General features: G+C 50.9%; 1 protein-coding gene and 1 long non-coding RNA gene across 2 annotated transcripts; both read right to left on the bottom strand.

Annotated features, from left to right (window-relative positions):
- Window positions 1-1,876: 1,876 nt before the first annotated feature.
- Window positions 1,877-20,080, bottom strand: LOC133346320 (nuclear pore complex protein Nup155-like). Its single transcript, XM_061557816.1, is given in 20 exon segments — window positions 1,877-3,463; window positions 3,824-3,930; window positions 5,450-5,586; window positions 6,735-6,845; window positions 8,400-8,520; window positions 10,245-10,358; window positions 11,834-11,963; window positions 12,412-12,566; window positions 12,986-13,090; window positions 13,802-13,958; window positions 14,095-14,230; window positions 15,124-15,181; window positions 15,183-15,263; window positions 16,031-16,222; window positions 17,240-17,373; window positions 17,640-17,752; window positions 18,907-18,998; window positions 19,000-19,017; window positions 19,672-19,738; window positions 20,055-20,080. Coding segments are annotated over 20 exon segments (2,193 nt in total). The 3' UTR covers window positions 1,877-3,324.
- Window positions 20,081-20,293: 213 nt separating this feature from the next.
- On the bottom strand, window positions 20,294-21,964 carry LOC133346382 (uncharacterized). Its single transcript, XR_009755554.1, has 3 exons — window positions 21,873-21,964; window positions 21,506-21,568; window positions 20,294-20,372 (listed from the first exon to the last, which is right to left on the bottom strand). It is a non-coding gene; the product is annotated as an uncharacterized LOC133346382 (long non-coding RNA).
- Window positions 21,965-22,302: the final 338 nt, after the last annotated feature.

Below are 22,302 nucleotides of genomic sequence, written 5' to 3'. Positions count from 1 at the left end.
TTCACTTGCTTGCTTGCTTAGGGCCGTGCAAATCTTTCGGTCGTTTTTCAACCCACTTCCCGTGATCCAATCGAGCTGACATTTTGCACACAGACTCGTTGTGCTTGACAATTTATTTTCGTGAAAAAATTTTAGCAAAATTTTACACATTTTAGGATTTTTTTTTATATTTAATTACCCATTGCTTAATGGTGCCAGGCAATCATCTGACCCATAGGTGGCAGCCATCTCAAGCCAGAGGACGAGAGGACTCTAGCCGCCACGCATATAAAGGATTTATAGTGAAAAACTTTGTTTTTACGGGTTAATTTTTTTGACTCTCACTTCGCCACGGCCGGGTCAGTGTGGGCTGGTGGAGGCGAGTAACCGAAGTTGTACAGCGCAACGCGATTTGCTCTACTGGCTCCAGCTGATAACGTTACGTTCCCGCAGAAGCCTAGAAACCCGAATTAATGACACATTCCGTCTCGACACAGATACGAAAGGTTTAGCCCAGAAGAAGGCTGTTTGTTGGCTTTCCAGAACAACATTTGGCGCCACGGTGGCGAGGGAGGATGACGGTTCGATCCCGAGCCCGAAGCCCGCTTGATATACTTGGATTCTAGATTTGAAGCTTTCGTGACTGTAAGGATTCATATTCTTAGGTTTTTTCGGTAAAGTCACGTAGGTAAAACATTTAAATTAATAAAAGTAAAAATCACGACGTTTCGGAGGCAACACAAGCTTGTGTTGCCTCCGAAACGTCATTTTTATTTTATTTTTTTAATCATTTTTAATTTAAATTTTTACCTACGTGACTTTACCGAAAAAAACCTAAGAATATATTCTTGGAGTTTGCGTGTCTCTCTTCTCGTGGTCACGGATATTTTTCTCCGGGTCCTCCAGGGTTTCCCTCCACATTTAGAAACATGCGTTTAGAGAGTATTTTGCTGCTATACATTTCCACATAAGCCACTTCGTTTAGCTTATCATGTGCGGGCAGTTCGCTTCACGAAAAATAACGATGTAGCTCCACGGACTTAACCTGGTAAAATAAAGTTTAGTTTGTACGTTGAACTTCTTTCACACCGTACGTAGCCAACCGTGCTAATCGACGGCACAGGAGCCCCATGGACTTGCTGATGACTGGTACCAGCAGTGTCAAGATCGGCCCTCTGTGGAGGAAGCGGCTCGTTTAGGACACTATTGGTCAGTGCCAGGCTAGGTGCACTTTTGAGGTTACTGGGTAGTTGGGAGGCAGTCGCCCTTCAACAACAATGGAGAGCGGAGGAATGACGCTCACAACGAGCGGTTGCTCCGGGCGACTAAAACACAGCAAGTTGGCACCGCAGGGGGGGGGGGGGCAACAGCTGATGCATCTTGTCAGTCACCTCAGCCAGTCGACCCACTGCAACTGGGTCAGCCGAATGTGATCACGCAGCGTTTGAGAAACCTCTCAACTGGCTTAAACCTTTTGGGTTTAACACGCACTTCAGGGGCTACAGGCGATCATCCGATCAAGCCCCTACAATGGGCTTGATCTTGGCATTCGTCAATCAGGGCCTCCCCTCCCCACCTCCTCCACGTGGCAATCGGCTCTGGGTGTCTCCAGAAACATCCGGGTGGCCACTGCCGTCGCCCACAAAGGCGCGACTCGTGGACGAGGCGTTTGCCATTCCGACCTTTGTTTAATTCAACAATCCGACTAATGTTGTGTCGACAACACAAATTTGTTTAGCAAAAAACAAAGAGCGTGCAAAGGGCTTTACAGGTAATATGAAACGGACGATCTTGTTGCACATAAATACACCGACGACCGAATTCTGCAGATCATGAGATGCGTTTCTCCCCCCCCACTACCCCGTTTGAATGCAAACAAAATGGGGGGCAGGTTACGTGGGTGTATTTGTACAACTTTATTGATACCGAGCAGACGTTTAAGGGTGCAGGGTCTTACTTTGCAGAGTATCTTATAATCCAAACAATGATGGTAGATCTATGTTCCACAGGCGCATGTGGGAATCCAGAAACACTTCACCGCCACCAAGGCAAAACATCACGTGCCAAAAGAAAACCCCCACACATCACGTGTCGAAATCATTCCACTGGAGAACTCCAAAATATGCGAGAGACTTAAAAAACACCGCGTTGCAAAACGGCACGACAGTAGCAAGCCGTCGGCAGCTCAGAGTACTTTCATTCATCATTGGTACACACACAAACGAGCGGGGAGGGGGGGATCTCCCCCACTGCACCAGCTATGCAGAGCGGTAGAGGATAAAATTAAGACACGGGGGGGGGGGGGCAGTTTATATTTGTTGTGCCAGGGTCAGTAGCTGTACATGCGACGGAACCCGCACTTTCAAGGGCCCCGCGCTAAATGATTTCAAGCTTTCAATTTCGGTTCAGTGATTCTGCACTTGCACTATTACTATAGTACTATACCGCCTTCAACTTTTATGAACGACTGGGTGTTTAAGGTTCGCGATTTGTCGTATTATCTGGCCGTACAGCAAATGAAAAAATACAATTACTTCACCATGCAAGTTAAAAATGTGTTTTAATGTTTCTTATTTAGTGCCCCTTTCTAACATCTGCTACAGGCCCCACACTAGCTTAGTCCGGCACTGGGCCAGGGGCAAATGGCAACCAAAAGCAACACCACCGCGTCTGGCCCGACTCCTTCAGAACAGGCATCGCTCGCTCGCCCGCTCGTTTTGTCCCAATCATATCTTCGCGTGTTCGCATTCGACTGTAACGACAGGGGAATTTTAAGCCTTAATCCTCGATAACAGCAGCAACACCAACTTACACTCAACGGTGCTCAAGGCCGGGAGCTGCTATTGCTGCTGGCCAATGTTCTCAATAGTGGGATATTTTGTACGACCAAGGACGGAGTCTCTTACAAAGGAAAAAAAAAGATTCAAAAGAGCAATGCTTCATCTCTCACCTGCTCCAGTTAATCACGCATTCATTTATTTGTCATTCACTCACATCCAACAATTAGAAAATCTCAAAACGTCCATAAAAACAAACAGCACCAAAGGTCTGTCCACCCACCCCCCCGCCCGTTCCAGCACGAGCAGAAACAGGCGGAGGCAACCCCATCTTCCTTCCGCGTGTGCCGCGTGCGACAAAATCCGACGGTTATCTCGGGCAAAGTTGTCCACAGCGGGGCCCTGTGGTCAAGAACCGGCCGCTGCAGATGACCGAGACGCACACGGCGACCGACGGTGAAGGTTCTGACAAGAAACGGATTGAGGCAGCGGGCACTCGGGTGAGCGGGTAGCGGCGGCAGTAGTTGGTGCCGCGCAGCCGAGGAGCCGGTGCGGGGGGGGGGGGCCTTCAGAGCAGCCTCTCGAGTTTGGCCTGCAGCGAGCGGAAGCTCCCCACGGTCTGCTGCAGCTCCAGACTCTGCTCCATGGTCTTCAGCTCCATCAGGTAGTCGGCCATCAGGTCCAGGCAGGTGTTGGTGAACAACCGTCTGCAACGACCCGCGCCCCCAACGTTAAGGCGACGGCTGGGCGTTGAATCGTAAACGAGCAATGTCGTGTCCTGCTACGGCCTCTGTGTCCCGTACACGGCGTTGTATCCCATGCACGAGAATAATGCCGCCGTTTGTCACATTTCCAACGGGAAGACGGGTACAAGCACGTACGTATGTAGGAAGGTTGAACTTCTTTCGCAACGCGTTACCGAAGAACAGACTGTACACACAACGCGCGCGCGTACTAAAACGCAACACAAGACGCGTACGCGAGTCTCCACACGCAGCACACGGTAGGCCGCCAACGCCCCCCCCCCCCCCCGCGACGACGGAACAACCGCGCGGCGGCTGACGCACCTTTCACTGGGCGGCACGGTCTCCGGCTGCTGAAGGTACTTGTTGAGGATGGAGCGGATTGAATGCAGCAGGTGCAGCGGCTGTCGGAGCCGGTACCAGCACGTGTCCTGTGCAGCCACCAACACGATCGCACGCGCAAAGATAAGATCTCCCGCGTAGCGCAAACTAAACACTATTTTTAAATGCTTTATATTAAGTTCACTTGCGTGCTTGCTTGCTTGCGCGCTTACAACCGTGCAAATTTTTCGGTCGTTTTTTAACCTACTTCCCGTGATCCAATCGAGCTGACATTTTGCACACAGACTCGTTGTGTGTGACAATTAATTTTCGTGAAAACAAATTTCCATAACTTTACACTTTTTAGGGAAATTTTTTTTATATTTAATTACCAATTGCTTAATGGTGGCAGGCAATCATCTGACCCATAGGTGGCAGCCATCTCAAGCCAGAGGACGAGAGGACTCTAGCCGCCACGCATATAAAGGATTTATAGTGAAAAACTTTGTTTTTACGGGTTAATTTTTTTTTTACCAGGTAAGGCCCACTCCGCTATATAGTAGCTCTTTGTCAGAAGCGACCTGGCCATCACAAATGATCGCTCGACCAAGTGGCTTATCGTCACATGGAAATTTACAGCGACCAAATATTCTAAACGCGTGATGTTTATTCCGAATGTGGAGGGAAAAATCTGAGGACCCTTAGAAAAATCCACGCGACCACGGAAAGAGACATGCAAACTCCAAATATACAGCAGGCATCGTCACGGTCAGGATCGAACCCACAACCTCTTGTATGCCAGGTAAGGTTATAGTTAACATCTCTAATTTGAACCGTGACAACCGGCACACCTGAACTATTCTCTTGTACGTACATATGTACGCTGAACGTCTTTCGCACCGCACGTAGCCAAACTGTGATAAATGGGAGGTGCACCGCAATCACCAAGTTCCAACGCCATCACGGGAGACCGTTTGACGTCCAGCGCAAAGCAGACGGCACGTGAATATCCACACACCGCTGTGGTTAATAACACCCACACAGTATTAACCAGGGCGGTCCCTGCTTAAAAACACCCACAACACCGTATCAACCAGGGGCGGCACCGTGGCGAACAACACCCACACCAGAGGTCGCAACCGGGTACCCGATACCCGTACCCTACCCGATACCCAGCTACCCGTACCCGGCTGGGTACGGGTACCCGTACCCGTTTGTGACCCTGGTGCGGCCGGGTACGGGTAGGCCGTGAGTCACTGGTGAGTAACCGTTTGTCACTCATTTCCCAACGTCTTGTCTCTTCTCACAATTCAAGTTCCTAGAATCAACCCACCCGCGCCTGCTACATGGCTTCATCCCAGAGGTTGCAATCGGGTACCCGATACCCGTACCCTACCCGTACCCGGCCGGGTATTGGGTAGGGTACGGGTACCCGTTTGCGACCCTGGTACGGCCGGGTACGGGTACGGGTAAGGAATCAAAACCCGTTTGCGACCTCTGACCCACACCGTTTTAACCAGGGCTGTCCCTGCTTGAAAACACCCACAAACACAGAACAAACCAGGGCGTCACCGTGGGCCGTCTCGGTTACCGCGATGAGAAACCCCGCGCAACGCCCCCTTGTGTCACCTTGGTGCGGAAGACCTTGTCGTAGGTGTGCAGCAGCAGCGGCAGGTCCGCGCCGACCTGCAGCAGCGTGTGCGGCACGAAGCCCTCGTCCCAGCCCAGCGTGCACACGTGCTGCTCCAGCGTCAGCACCAGGAACTCTGCGGCACAAAGACGAAGGATTCCCCCCCCCCCCCCGCACATCCGATCAGCACGGTTGGCTATGTACGGTGCAAAAGAAGTTCAATATATATATACAAACCATCACCATCACATCATCACCATGACCACCATTACCATCATATCATCATCATCATCAAGCCACTGGAGTTATGCACCTTTAACTCATTTCTTTAGAACTGCTTCGTGTGTTTAGGTTGACTACGTACGGTGCAAAAGCAGTTCCACATACATAGACTAACAGAGATCCATAGACTCACACAGAGACCCATAGACTCGCACAGAGATCCATAGACTCGCACAGAGATCCATAGACTCGCACAGAGATCCATAGACTCGCACAGAGACCCATAGACTCTCACAGAGACCCATAGACTCTCACAGAGACCCATAGACTCTCACAGAGACCCATAGACTCGCACAGAGATCCATAGACTCGCACAGAGATCCATAGACTCGCACAGAGATCCATAGACTCGCACAGAGATCCATAGACTCGCACAGAGATCCATAGACTCACACAGAGATCCATAGACCAACACAGAGATCCATAGACTCACACAGAGATCCAGACTCACACAGAGATCCATAGACTCACACAGAGATCCATAGACTCACACAGAGATCCATAGACTCGCACAGGGATCCATAGACTCGCACAGAGATCCATAGACTCGCACAGAGATCCATAGACTCGCACAGAGATCCATAGACTCACACAGAAATCCATAGACTCACACAGAGATCCATAGACTCACACAGAGATCCATAGACTCACACAGAGATCCATAGACTCACACAGAGATCCATAGACTCACAAAGAGATCCATAGACTCGCACAGAGATCCATAGACTCACACAGAGACCCATAGACTCTCACAAGAGACCAATAGACTCTCACAGAGACCCATAGACTTGCACAGAGATCCATAGACTCACACAGAGATCCATAGACTCACACAGAGATCCATAGACTCGCACAAAGACCCATTTCTTGAGAATTGCTTTTAGTGTTTAGTTTGCCGTCCTTCCCCCCGCACCTCCGCAAACGAAGTTCAACGTACAGCACACACATACATACATACACACAGAAGAACAACAACATTGCCGAGCAGTGCGGAGGACCCACCCAACGGGAAGTACTGTGGCGTGCTGCTGTAGCTCTTGCCCAGGGACACGAGCTTCTGGTTCAGCAGCTGCATGCGGTCGGTGGGGCTCCGGGAGATACTCTCCTGCAACTCTGTGAGCACGGGGTGGGAGGGGGGGGCAGAGATGACAGTGAGATGGTGAGAGGGGGAGACCAGGGAGGGTAGACTCAACACTGCCCATAGACTCAACACTGCACCATAGACTCAACACTGCCCATAGACTCAACACTGCACCACAGACTCAACACTGCACCATAGACTCACCACTGCACCATAGACTCAACACTGCCCACAGACTCAACACTGCCCATAGACTCAACACTGCCCATAGACTCAACACTGCACCATAGACTCAACACTGCACCATAGACTCAACACTGCACCACAGACTCAACGCTGCCCAGACTCAACACTGCACCATAGACTCAACACTGCCCATAGACTCAACACTGCCCATAGACTCAACACTGCCCATAGACTCAACACTGCCCACAGACTCAACACTGCCCACAGACTCAACACTGCACCATAGACTCAACACTGCCCATAGACTCAACACTGCACCATAGACTCAACACTGCACCATAGACTCAACACTGCACCATAGACTCAACACTGCCCATAGACTCAACACTGCCCATAGACTCAATACTGCCCATAGACTCAATACTGCCCACAGACTCAACACTGCACCATACTCAACACTGCCCACAGACTCAACACTGCACCATAGACTCAACACTGGCCATAGACTCAACACTGCACCATAGACTCAACACTACACCATAGACTCAACACTGCCCATAGACTCAACACTGCCCACAGACTCAACACTGCACCATAGACTCAACACTGCACATAGACTCAACACTGCATGGTTGGCTACGTACGGCGCTAAAGAAGTTCAACATATGGTACGTAACATTTATTATATATATTTGAACGATGTAAAAACCAAAGTCAGTGATTTATTGCTCAAATTATCAGTAGCGGTGGTCGAATCCTGTGACTGCCTCTGAACCAGTGGTTGTTCCACATTCTAAACTAAAAACTAAACTATTTTTTATTTTAGCAGGCAAGGCCCTCCAAGCTATTTAGCTCTTTTTCAGAAGTGACCTGGCTATCACAAATTATAGTTCAACGAAGTGGCTCATCATCATGTGAAAATGCATAGCAGCCAAATACTCTAAATGCTTGTTTCCAAATGTGGAGGGAAAAAACCGGAGGACCCCGGAGAAAAATCCACGCGACAACCACGGGGAGAGAGAGAAACGCAAACTCCAAATATACAGCAGCAGGCAACGTCAGGGTCGGGATCGAACCCACGACCTCTTGCATTCCAGGCGAGGTAGTTAACATCTCCTAGCCACCGTGGCGCGGAAGGTGAGCCTTCTCCACAGGACAACGACTGTTGATTGCCCCAGAGGGAAGAAGGGATTTCCTAAATTAGCAGTGGTTAATTTCAGCCGGAACAGTTCGCGAGACTAGGTCCGGAAATTATTTTGGCACGCCACGGGGAGCAGCACAACGTGGCGAGCAGCAGCGGAGGGCAGATTATCACAAAATCGATAATCGGTTAACAACCCCCTTTGCCCGAGTGGTGGTGGTGCGGTAGGAGTGTGCCGTTCTCCCCATCCTCCTCCTGCCTTTCTCCACGATGTCGCGCCACAGCGTCTGGACAAGGGTGGTGTCGGCGTGGCTGGCGCAGTGCAGGATGGCGAGCTTGCACTCCGACAGGTGGTACGGGTCCGCAAAGTCCCCGTACAGCTGTTGACACAGACGTGCAAGTGCACGCGCACACACACACACGCACACGCGCACACACACACGCACACACACACACAGACGCACGCACACACACGCGCACACACGCGCACACACGCGCACACAAACACGCGAGCGCACTTTCGCAATGAGGAATTCAACGCAACGTCACATTCGACGCAGTCAAATACAACCGTCAAGTCAAAACACTGACTCCACACTTTGAGTGCTTATTCAGTCAGCGCCACATTAACAGTACATTTCTGAATGGGGAGGGGTCGCCCAGATAAAATCAAAACAAATGTAAATCAGCCGTAAAAAATATGTATTTGCTTACCCACCCACCACATAGCCTGGGGTTGAAGACGTGGAATGCGTGGTATGTCGTCATTGTAGAATGTGTGGTGGGTTTTCATTGCTTAATGAAGTAATCGGTAACTGAGGCACGAGTTACTAAGTCTGTTAAATTTCGATTTAAAGCTTTCGTGACTGCAGGGATTCATCTTCTTGGTTTTTTCGGTAAAGTCACGTAGAAATAATATAATAATAAAACATAATAAAATACAATTCTCACGACAGCGCTGTCTCCCCGACAGACCTGGTCTTCACCTGAGGACGGCTGCTTGCGTTGTGGCCGAAACGTCGTGAGAATTATTTTATTATGTTTTATTTTTATTATTATATTATTTCCCTTCTACGTGATGACTTTACCGAAAGAACCAAGAAGATTACTAAGTCCGTGTTTGTCGGCTGGCCTCTCGGTACCCACGTGTACAAGAACACTTCGGCGCTTGCTCCGTGTTCCACCGCCGTGCACAAGCCTCACTGTCCGCGACATTTCTCTCTCACGCACAATGAGCACGCCTGGAGCGACCTCTGCCACCTGCTGACCAGTCTAAAATAATCCACCGCACGTGGCCGCCGCAAAGTTGTGTCGTGGGTTTTTGCACCGATCACAAGTCTCCCGTGACAAAAGTCCAGCAACGACTTTAACCACCCTCAGTGGTGTGCAAAAGGCAGAGATTATGGTGGGATAAATACCCCGTTCTCAATATTATATTTTCACAAGAACGATGGATTGCCAACAGGGATAATAAATCTGCCCACGGATAACCGGGAGTTACACACGCAGTCAAGTATGCATGTATGTAGAACTTCTTTCGCACCGTACGTAGCCAACCATGCTAATTGGAGGTGCGGGGGGGGGGGGGACAACAGACTAAACACAAAAATCAGTTCTCAAGAAATGGTAGATTAATGTGCGAGTCTATGGATCTCTGTGCGACTAAGTTATGTATGTTGAACTTCTTCTTGGTTCTTTCGGTAAAGTCACGTAGAAGGGAAGTAATAAAATAATAAAAAGAAAACATAATAAAATAATTCTGACGACGTTTCGGCCACAACGCAAGCAGCCGTCCTCAGGTGAAGACCAGGTCTGTCGAGAAGACAGAGTCTGACAGACCTGTTCTTCACCTGAGGACGGCTGCTTGCGTTGTGACCGAAACGTCGTGAGAATTATTTTATTATGTTTTATTTTTATTATTTTATTACTTCCCTTCTACGTGACTTTACCGAAAGAACCAAGAAGATGAATCCCTGCAGTCACGAAAGCTTTAAATCGAAATGTGTTGAACTTCTTTCGCACCGGACGTAGCCCACCGTGCCAATGGGAGGCGAGGAGATGCACACTTGCTGTGCCGCTCTGTTGCCGTGTCACGTGCGTGTACCTTGGTGACGTCCATCAGTTGAGAGTCCAGCTGGCCGAGTGCCTCTGCAATGCCGGGATAGGAGCCATAGCTCTTGCCGAGGGTCTTTTGGATCTGCAGCTGTATCCGCGCTACCTGCTCAGGGCACAGCACACGCCACACAGAGGACGCTTACAGACGTACAGATGGGCCTCGGCAAGGTAAGGTAAAAGTTAAAAGGTAAAAACGAGCCTATTTTTACCCTACCTTTTACCTTACCCCATACAAATGACCCAATTACAGGGTAATTAGTAGGGAACTACTACACATGAACAAGGTTTATAACGGTAAATGATAGGTAGAGTGCCACGGAGCTTTTAGCGGTAAACAAGGCACCGTATTTACCGGGTAATACTTCGCGCTACCTTTACCCTACCGGTAATTCTTCCGAGCTACCTTTACCCTACCCTTTAGCTTACCCCTTGGCATGTCGACACCTTTACCCTTGTACCCGGTAAAAAGGGTAAATTACCTTGCCTTGCCGAGGCCTACGTACAGAGACGCATATGTGACCGGCACGCATTCATCTCAATTACGGCAAAAATCGCCCGATGAAGCTGGTTGGAATTACCAGCGAAACGTCACCATACTCAAATTGTAAATGTTGTGGTTTTACTCTCCAACACACCGGCGTGCTGGAGTCGTAACTGATACGCACGTTTTGTTCACGTGACAAACCTTACCAATTGGCTGAGTCGAGTGGTGGTGCGTTAACGACGCGTTCATGTTTACGCAATCTAACCCGGAAAAAAACCTTCATCATGAACGTATCTCAAACCCAACTTTTGTCGGTCTTCTTTCTCAATGTTCCCTACTATTGCTAAATTTCACTAATTTTTTTGCAGTTATTATATCGGAGATTTGTTACAAAGAGCTTTAGCTCTTCGTTAACATCTTCAGATTGCAGCGTGTGTTGTTTGGCAAAATGTTTGTCGTTTCGATCGGGCGTCTTCAGGAAGTTAAATGCCGGCATAATTGCCAAAAACACATCGCAAGAGGCACATGGCACATCCGCGATTTGTCCTGCCTAAGCCCATTTGGCTTTCCGAAACAGTCTATAATTGTATTAAATGTACCTGCGTATGTTCCCTAATATGTTCGTTCCTCTCTCCGTCTCTCAGCGCAATTCTAAGCGTTGCTTCTACCTTGCTTCTGCAGTTATTTGTTCAAAAGTTTTCGTTAACGACCGTGTTTCTGAACCGGCATCAAAAAACTATTAAATAAGAGATGGATTCCCCATATAGCCTTAACAGACTGTTGGGGCAAGTGCTGTTAGTGAGCACCTACGAAGGCCGGCACTGTGGCACACGAGAGGGGGTAGGTGGCCAGCACCACGCCAGGGCCTTTTTGTCTGCTTAATGGCGATGGTTACACACGGCACTAGGTAATCATTTAAGGCCGAGTCAACCTAGGGAGGAGGCCCAGGACCAATGATGATAATCGTCACCGGCATTGGTCGTGAGCGGCAATCGAACTCGGGTCGCCGGATTCGTAGCGCAGCACAGGACTGCACAGGACTATAACCGCTAACACCACTACCGCTGCCCACAACCGCCACCTCTTCTCCTCACCTCCATCTTCTCCTCCAGCTCGTGCAGAAACTCGCCGTCCGCGGCGTGGGGTGGCACGGTCGGGGAGCTCTTGGCGCTGAGGATGGCGCGGGCGAGGTACTCCATGCGCTGCTGTAACGTCACCTCCGTGCTGCGCGTGTTCAACGTGCGGGAGAGAGCGAAAACTTATCAGCTGAGAAAATTATCAAGAAGGCAGAGGGCCCCCGGGGGTGCCGTCGCAAGAAAAAGCAGTCGGTACGGAATGGGAGAATTATACTTTACAGGCACATTGAGAAATGGCCTGTGGCCAGTTGCATAAAACACCTTTTCCAATAACTGTGTTATTTTTTGTGTTTAGTTGGCTGTCCTTCCCCCGCATCTCCAATTAGCATGGTTGGCTACATAGTGCAGAATAAGTTCAACATACACACGACATACACACAGCGATACACTCCGCTACTCCTGATGCGGTTATCTGGCTTGATCATCAGAATCGTGCAATTGTATTATCATGCTCTGCATCTACATCAGCTGTACGTCAGAAGGAGAAGAGAACGAGAAGTAGAAGTAGATGGTAGTGGTGGCGGCGGCGGGCGCACCTGCTCATGTCGGAGAGGCGGGCGAGCACACGGGCCGCGGCACCGAACGCGCCCGACTTCTGGTGGAAACGCCACAGCAGGTCCAGGTAGGTGAGCTTGTCCTGCTGCAGGGAGCTCATGCGCACCAGGTACGGCTGCAGGTACGGCGAGGACACCTGCACGAGAACGTCCGGACGGGACGTTGGATAACATTAAAAAAACAAATCCCAAAATTTGCAAAGCCAAATAACAAAACTGTGATAAAACTGTGATGTGTTTGTCCTCACAAGATGTCTGAATCTGGCTTGAGGCTAAGCAGGGCCAGGGGGGTGGGGGGTAGGGTAATCATTGTTGTTGCCATACACGAGGGACGACCTGTTCGTTGTATGCGATGTCAGCGGCATGGCTTGGGGGTTCCCGCAGTGGGAAAAACCCAGTCATCGTCGCGATCATTACCAACGCCAACAACCATCCCCATTGCCTCCAACATCATCGCCATCAACATCACACGCACCAGCATCATCATCATTTTCACCTCCACCACCTTCATCATCATCATCATCATCTCCACCGCGGTCACAACTATCATCATCACCTCCAGCAGCTTGTCGGGGAGGCCGGCAGCCACGAGCCACTCGTAGAGGGAGATGTGGAAGAGCTCGTCTGTGCAGCGCTGAGCCAAACGAAGCATCTGCTCATACTGCACGGAAGGAGTGGGGGACAGGGAGGGCCAGCAGCCAGCTCTGTCACATCACGCGTGACCACAGCTCATTGCTGAGCGCTACTGCTGTTGAGTGGGTGTGTGTGCGTGTGCAGTGCGCTCGTGTGTGCTGTGTGTAAACGTTGTCTTTGTGCAAGTAAACACTGCCTGTGTTTGTGCGCCGCTTCCAACGGTGAACAAAGGTGGTCCATCTCAGTAAACCGACAACACCTGGATGGGTCCTGTGACCTGCCAGCAAACCTTCAGACGCATCAGGTGGCCTCAAAGTGCAGCGAGTGTCGTGGGGACGTCACCGTCACTGTTGTTGTCGTTGTGCACTTACACGCAGGTATACGTTTGTATTGTTTGTGTGTGTGTTCCTCATGTGTTGTGAGGGGATTGGTAGTGTACCGGTTAGCGCGCTGCACTACAAGCCCGGCTATGACCCGAGTTCGATTAGCACTCATAGCCAAACACAGTGACGAATATCCCACGTGGTCCTTGGCCTCCCCCCTAGGTCGACTGAGCTTCAAACGAGTACCGGGTGTGGTGTGTAAACATCGCCACTGGGGAGAAAAAAGCGGTTGGGAGTGGTGCTGGCCACCCATTCCCTGATGTGCCGTGCCGGCCTTCATAGGTGCTACTCGCTAACAGTACTTGCCCCAAACGTCTGTTAAGGCTATAGGGGGGATCTTTGTATTTGTTCCTCACGTGTTGTGCGGCCTGCTCCGTGCTGGGCAAGGGGTTGGTGTCAGCCGGCGCGGCCGGCGGGCCCGGGTGCGACGGGACGCTCGGGGACTGGACGGGCGCTCGCGACGCCTGCACCAGCTCCTGAAGCATGTCCGTCACACAGCGGTAGCACTCCAGCCTGCACCACACACAGGCACGCACATATAACAACAACAACAACGGCACTTGTGCCAGGCTATGTGCACTTTAAGGCACGTGGAGTGTCGAATGCCAGCTGGCAGGTCACAGTAAGGGGGGCAGGGGTCCCCCCTTACCGTTCCATGTACGCCTGGCGGCCCTGAGCGTCCTCGGAGGGCTCCCCGTTCTTGTAGAAGTGGAGGCCCAAACCCTGCGGGTCGATCCTCTCGGCCGCACCGAGAGACAGCTCCAGGACACCTTCGTAGAACCGCACTGCACGCGCACATGTGCACACACTCGCTCATTATCAACCACCGAATTAATGTGTCGTCATAAGCAGCTATGACATACATTTTTACACTATATCTGGAACAAAACAAATTGATAGCTCATTGGATTCCTCCAGTATAAATATTCAGATTCTATTCTGACAATGCTAAGTTTCCATGTGTATGAAACAGACGCGGGTTCGATCCCGACCCTGAAACCTGTATATTTGGAGTTTACACGTTCTCCAAGTGGTCGTGTCGATTTTTGCTCCTGGTCCTCCGGTTTCGTCCCTCCACATTTAGAATCAATGTCACGCGTTTAGAGTATTTGCCTGCTGCTAGAAATGTCCACATGATGATCAGCCACTTCGTTGAGCTGTCAGTTGCGGCCAGGTCGCTTCTAAAAGAGAGCCACATAGCTGAGTGGGCCTTACCTGATAACATCAGAAATAATCATTGGTTTTTTACCCTTTTATCTGGCAATAAAACTGACACCTTTTTTACAAGGAGTCATGTTTGCATAGACCACAATACCTGCGGTCATAATGCAAACAAAAAACATAACTCTGATAATGTATGCACTGTCCTTGAAGTTGATTGGTCCACACCCGAAAACAACTTTCCTTAGAGCCTAGTCTCACATGGGTTGGACCAGATGACGCCAAAAGGCGCACATTATCAGAGTTGTGTTTTTTGTTTGCATTATGACTGCAGGTATTGTGGTCTATGCAAACAAGACTCCTTGTAAAAAAAGGTGTCAGTTTTGTTGCCAGATAGAAGGGTAAAAAACAATCATCATATTTTTTACTGGCAAATGAGGTTCCAATAGAATATCAAAAATAGTTTAGTTTTTAGCAGTTTTTTCCACTTTAGTTGTACGCAAGGAGCCTCGCTCACCGTGCCGGTACTGGCTGCACACGAGCGGCAGGTCCACCTGGTGGCTGATGAGGCGGTTAGAGCTGCAGAGATTCGCGCAGCGCTCGCTCGCGCTCCGCGCCGCCCAGCTGCTGCCTCGACTTCTGCAGCAGCTCGTTGGCCTGCGTCGCGAGGACAGTCACACGGATCTCGTTACATCGTTTTTCACACTCGGCGCGCAAACATTTACATTTGTAATATATGCCCGTAACTTACTCTTCCCAAGCCTCGAGTAGGCCAAACACCCTCTAGACTGCTCCATCTTCGAGTAGAGGCACTTTCAGCAGCAGCGGGTGCGAGCAAAGCAATTGCAGGGCTGCTCCTTCACCCATTTTTTACCATGGTAAACGTCTCACGAGCGCATCAGAATAACGTACATGCGTTTAGAGTATTTGGCTGCTATAAATCTCCACGAAATAAACCACTTTGTTGAGCTATAATTTGTGACCAGATCCCTTACCTGGCTAAATAAGCAATAAATTTTGATTTTAAAGCTTTTGTGACTGCAGGGATTCATCTTCTTGGTTCTTTCGGTAAAGTCACGTAGATGATTATTTTATGTTTTATTTTTATTATTTTATTACTTCCCTTCTACGTGACTTTACCGAACGAACCAAGAAGATAAATAACAATAGTTTAGTTTATAGTTTAGTTTGCACTTTTTTGACAACGGGCACAACCTTCGGATGCGTCTACTTTGCCCAGAGCATCGAAGAATCTGTAAAATACGGTACGTGACTACCAGCGGGTTCAGGAGCCTCACAAATCTCTACGCAATCCACCAACCCTCGCCCGCTGGATCGCGGGGTCATGCATCACCACCGCTGTCATCGCCGCCGCCGCCACGCGGCTCCGTCCGGAGAGCGCCAGATGACGACGGCGCTCGCACCTTGGAGCAGGTGACGTCATCGACGCTGTAGAGCAGGGGGCAGGCGGCACGCAGGTGCTGGCTGATGGAGTCGGTGGAGGCCAAGTCGCCAATGTAGCGGTTGATGAGCGCCGTGATGAGGCCGCCAGTGACGGCGTCGCCCCGCAGCACCAGCTCCTGCAGGCTCATGGCCTTCAGGGTGTCGCGTATGTCCTGCACGCACACACACGGGCGAGTGTGTGGCGCTCCCAAGAACTGGCTTGGTGAGATCATAAAACAATAACAAATATCCTCCGTTGTAGCCTTGTACAGGTTCGTGAAGGAAGCGCTGTTTAGTGATCACCAATTGGGTAGTGTGATCAGCACCACTCTCGGCCACCTTCGTCTCTCCAGCGCCATGCAGCGAGTAAATAAACATCTTGTACAGACTGGACATTGTACTCATTTAAGGATGAGTCGCCCGTACGGGAGAGGCCCAGCACTGGTAAAAATATTAGTCATTGAAGTTGGTCGCGAGTGGGAATCGAACTCAAGTCGCCAGGTTCGCAGCGTGGTGCGCGAACCACTGTGCCACCACTCGATGAGCCTCTCACACTCCGTTAAGGGGTTCTTAATTGTCAGGTTACAAAGACAAAGATTCCCCCCGTATAGCCTTAACAGACTGTTAGGGTAAGTGCTGTTAGCGAGCACCAATGAAGGCCGGCACGGTGGCACACGAGGGGGTGGGTAGCCAGTACCATTCCCGGCCGCCTTTGTCTCTCCAGTGGCGATGTTTTATATATCACACCAGGTACTCATTTGAGGTCAAGTCCACCTAGGGGAGGCCCAGGATCGGTTTAGATAATCGTCACTGGTGGTGGTGGTGGCCGGTGAATCAAACTCGGTCGCCGGGTTCGTTACGCAGCGCGTTAACCGCTGCACTAGACATTAAACCAGCAGCATCACTGAGGTCCATGATTCAAGCTGGATATGTTCTGTTCCTCAAGCGGCTCTTCATAGCTTGCTCAGACACAAGCAGCGAATTTGCTACTTCACGACTTACTTAATTAAAGTCAATTATCCACTAAAAAAATAAACAAATCGAACTCCCCCTACGACACGAACGTCTTTACGTCGGCGACTGCTTGGGGAAAAAAAAGCCGAGACCCGGTTTCGCGCTCTCGGCACTCATCAGCGCTCCTCGCTAGACCACGTCGTTAAAGACTGGTCCGCCAGCAAACAGACGCTCACCAGCGGCAGAGCGGCGGTGAGGACGGACAGGCCGTGCTCGCATAGCAGCTTCCAAAGCGCCAGCGTCTGGATGACGTGGTGCACCAGCGAGCCCATCTGCTGCAGGGAAGCTCGCTCGTGTGCCTGCGCCTCAGCTAGGAGGGGAGGGGGGGTTTGGGAGGGTGGGAGGAGGGTTGGTTGGGTGGGGCGGGTAAAATGGTGCGATATACGATTGTGAGCGAAGAGCATTTTACCCTCGGTACGTTCCGATTCACTTTGACCGAAACACAATCGATAATGTGTGGTAGTGGCAGCTTCGGGATGCCTTCATCCAGCAGCGGACTGAACATGGCAAATGATGATGATCGTGAAGAAGTTACGATCAATAATCATTATATTTCTTTGTCAGGGAAATCTTCACCCTCCACCGTGTACTTGCGCTGCATCTCCTGCTGCAGGTGCTGCCCTCCACCACCGTCCACCCGGGGGTATCCCAGCAGCCTCTGGGGCACGGCCGATGATGTGGCGAAACCACTGAGCACGCACAAGACAAAGACCCCCCCATATAGCTTCCTGTTAGGGGCAAGTGCTGTTAGCGAGCACCTATGAAGGCCGGCATGGGACACAAGGGGGTGGGTGGCCTAACACGACGCTCAAACCGCCTTTGTCTTCCAGTGACAATGACTTTACACACTGTACCAGGTGCTCATTTAAGGGTGAGTTCGACCTAGGGGAGGCCCCAAGATCGGTTGAAATAATCGTCAAAGGTGTTGGCCGTGAGCGGGAATCGAACTCCAGTCGCCAGGTTCGTTACCACAACGTGCTAACCGCTACATAACCGCACACACACAAGTACACATACAAACACACAAACACACACACATAAGTGGGCTCGAACAAACCTACGTTAAGAAGCAGATATATAAACCAATTGACAAGCTGGTCCCTCCTGGCCACCACGACTTGTGCTGCTCAAGCCCAATTAACCATGGCGGCGAGATATTAACTATCTTGCCTTGTATACAGGAGGTCGTGGGTGGGTTTGATCCCGACCCTGACGCCTGCTGTATATTTGGAGTTTGCGTGTCTCCCTTCCCGTGGTCGCGAGGATATTTCCCTCCAGATTCAGACGCATGCGTTTAGAGTAATTCGCCTGCTCCAAATTTACGCGTGATGATTAGCGACTTCATTCAGCTATCATTTGCGGCCAGGTCGCTTCTGAAAAAGATCAATATCTATAGCTGAGGGGCCTTAACTGGTTCAAATAAAATATCAGTCAACCAATTGCGGCGGTAAATGCTGGGCGGAGTAAACACTCGCATCGACGACAACCGATTAGCACGGTTGGGCTACGAGCAGTTGCGAAACAAAGTTCAATGTACGGGACGCACGCACCACACTACATGCGCGTAAAAAACTTAACCTCGCCATTGCATACCTGGCAACCCATACGGTTTACCCGCATTCTTGTACTGGGAAATTGAGTTCAGGTCCCTATGGCGTACAGCCGTTCAATATGGGAAAAAAATATAGTCGTTTTTTTGCGTTTCTCCCTTGTGATGGGACTTTGTAGGATAAACGCTGAGATTTATAGGAGCACGGGGTGACCAATCAGGTCTGAATTGGTCTGTAACAAGGTTAGAGCACTGATAAGGGGTTGACAGGAATGCCACTGCTGCCAACCACACCTGGTCAGGGAGGGGCCTGCAAACTGCGCGTCCTTGTCCAGGAATTCAACGAGGCCCTCGAGCCGAGTGATCATGTCGTCCAGTTGCTCCACCGGCCACGGCGCTGTCGAGCTGAGAAGGCAAATGAAAGCCGCTGTTAAGTTTGTGGTGGCTGGAGGGTGGTTTAACATTATTTATTATTTCAACAGCAGGTGCAGGATATAGCACAGCACCTGGGTGGTGCACACAGCATGCAGACGACCAACAGCAACGTGCATGAAACACATTCCTGCTGCGGAGGGAGCTGGTAGGAACGTTGGGTTGCTTGGTCAATGGCCAGGGTCAACGGCGGCGTGGTGTATTCCGCAAATATGGCCGACTGAGGGCGGGCACAAGCCGGCGTGAGTAGGTTAAACGTTGAGATTTATAAGGGCACCACGGGGTGACCAGCCCCTCCCCACTCAGCCCCGCCCCCCACCCAGCCCCTCCCCACCCTGTCCCTCCCCACCCTCCCCTCTCCACCCAGCCCCACCCCTCCCATTTTTGGATGCACGACGGACGGACACAATAATCCCCTGTGGGCTGGTGGAACCAGGTGGTTCCTACCAGTATAAACCAAGGGAAGACAAGGGTGTGAGAGAAGAGAAACGGAAAGGAAATGTGCGCTGTATTTTATTACTCGCGTTTACTCTACCAGGGTGGGGGTGGGGGCAGGGGGGGGGGCTCCTCTGCATGCAAACAGCCCCTCCCATGACGCGTGCAAAGGCACCAAAGCAAAACACTCACGGTGATGAGCTGCCGGTTGCCCTCCTTAATCGTATGCTCAAGAACCACGTTCCCGTCCCAGAAGTTGCTGCAACGAGAAATGAGGGTGGGATGGTCGGACAAGGTTGGAGCAGGGACGTGGGGTTACAGCGTGACTTGGCGCTGTCCTGGCTGCCCCGGTCACCCAGGGGTTTCGTCGTCGTTGAAGCTGATGCCGGGTTCCAATACCTTTATTCCACGCTGTGCTGTGGAGTTGCTGTCTTAATGACCGCACATTACAATGATGGTTAATGAACACAATCACGGTGATGACGACGACTATAATAACGATGATGGCAAACGACAATGACCACGATCATCGTGATGGGGGAAATGAATATAAAGATAGCACGTGTTTGGGATACGTACGGGCACGACAGAAGTTCAACATAATTGATAACGATTGTGATGATGACAAATGGCAATAATCAGTAAAAATGATTATCACCGATGTCACTGATGGCAAATATGACATATGACGACGACGACAACGATGACGACGCACGTGGTGGCTCATGTGACCCTGCGCAGAGGCCCGCCCTCCTCCCTCACCTGGAGGATGCGGAGGAGGTAGGAGACAACCCCCGTCGTGCCGGCCCGAGAAACACCCACCTCCGGGCCGAGCCCTGCACCAGCCGCGTCCGTCCCGGGCGCAGCGAGGCCGGCCTGCTGAGGGCTCAACACTGACGAGAAAGAAATGCGCGCGGTGGGAGAGGCGGTGACGGGGAAGACAGGCAGTGTTAACACATCAGTTTTACAACTACTTGTTGTGTTTTACACACGGCATCGGGTATTCATTTAGGCTCAGCCGACCTAGCAGAGGCCCAGGACCAGTTGAAATATTCATCACCGATGCTGGCTGTGAGCAGCAATAAAACTCGTGTTGCCGGGTGTGTAGCGCAATGTACCTCATAAAACCAGAATGGGAACAGCACTCGAGCAAACGGCTACCCGTACCCGGCCGGGTACGGGTAGCCGGGTATCGGGTACCCGATTGCGACCTCTGGGATGAAGCCACGTTGCAGGCGCGGGTGGGTTGATTCTAGGAACTTGAATTGTGAGAAGAGAAAGACGTTGGGAAATGAGTGACAAACGGTTACTCACCAGTGACTCACGGCCTACCCGTCACCCGGCGCCCAGGGTCGCAAACGGGTACAGCACCCAGGCAGACCCTTACCCTACGACAAACGGTATGGGTAGGGTGAAGGGTATCGGGTACCGATTGCGACCTCTGGGATGAAGCCATGTTGCAGGCAAGGGTGGCGGTGATTCTAGAACTTGAATTGGGAGAAGAGACAAGACTTTGGAAAATGAGTGACAAACGGTGACTCACCAGTGACTCACAGCCTACCCATACCCGGCCGCACCAGGGTCGCAAACGGGTACCCGTACCCGGCCGGGTACGGGTAGCCGGGTATCGGGTAGGGTACGGGTATCGGGTACCCGGTTGCGACCTCTGCTGTGAAGTAGTTATTTTCCCATGCCTCATCCGTGATTTTTTACTAAATACAGTAATACCCCGGTGGTTTACATCGGGCATGAGCTCTGCAAAAGTGCCACGAATATCGAAACGACGTGTATCAAAGAAATTTCACGGGTAAAAGACGAACGATGAAATTAGTGTACTTATGCAATTTGAACTTGTATACCTTAATCTATTTTACGTATTTATATTTAGTGCTTTGCTTACCTTTCCTATTACTTCGCACTCGCATCGTGTTTTTATATTTTTGTTGTTGTAACATTCTGACTCGCCCCTACTGAAATATCTGTGGAAACAAGAGCTTCATATAGCTCATAGGATTCTGATTCTGACCTCCTGCAGGCGACCGCAGCATAGTGGAGCTTGCGACAGGACTACCGAAGTTCAGCATGGTCTCTGGGAGGCAGCATCACAAACCAGGGGGGGAAGGGAGAAGGGATAGTGGGGGGTTAGCACTGCGCTACGAACCCGGACACCCGAGTTCAATTCCTGGCCATGGCTAACGCCAGTGGCGAGTGACAACCGAACCAGTCCAGTGTGGTGAAACATGGTCAAACAACTCCCACATGACCAAAGGACATGTGGGAGGCATTCATCCAGCAGTGGATCAACAGAGGACTTCTACACGTACAAACGTGTGCATCTACAAAGCTGAGTGCACGGATGCTGGGGAGGAAGAGGGGAGTTGTTTGTTTCTCACTCTGTGCCGAGGGGGTGAAGGAGGAACCCAGAGGGACCGCCTGAGGCAGCATGCCGGAGAAACGCATCTGGGCTTCTCCTCCGTACCTGAAGCACACACACACACACACGTGTATATGCACGCAAAGGCAAATAAGCCCCCTATAGCCTGAACAGACTGTTGGGGCAAGTGCTGTTAACGGGTAGCACCTATGAAGGGCGGCACGGCACAAAAGGGGATGGGTGGCAAGTACCACAACTGGCCGCATTTGTCTCCCCAGTGGTGGTGTTTACACACCACACCAGGTACTCATTTGAGGCTGAGTCGAACTAGGGAAGGCAAATGACCGGTTCAAATAATCGTCACCGGTGTTGGCCGTGAGCGGGAATCGAACTCGGATCGCCAGGTTCGTAGCGCAACGAGCTAACCGCTACACTACTGATCCCCACAT

This window comes from Lethenteron reissneri, chromosome 24 (assembly GCF_015708825.2).
Source record: "Lethenteron reissneri isolate LAM-NWPU_2019-01 chromosome 24, ASM1570882v1, whole genome shotgun sequence".
In the NCBI taxonomy this organism is placed as follows: domain Eukaryota; kingdom Metazoa; phylum Chordata; class Hyperoartia; order Petromyzontiformes; family Petromyzontidae; genus Lethenteron; species Lethenteron reissneri.
Note: the sequence above shows the minus strand (reverse complement) of the source record. Positions and strands in the feature narration are given on the sequence as shown.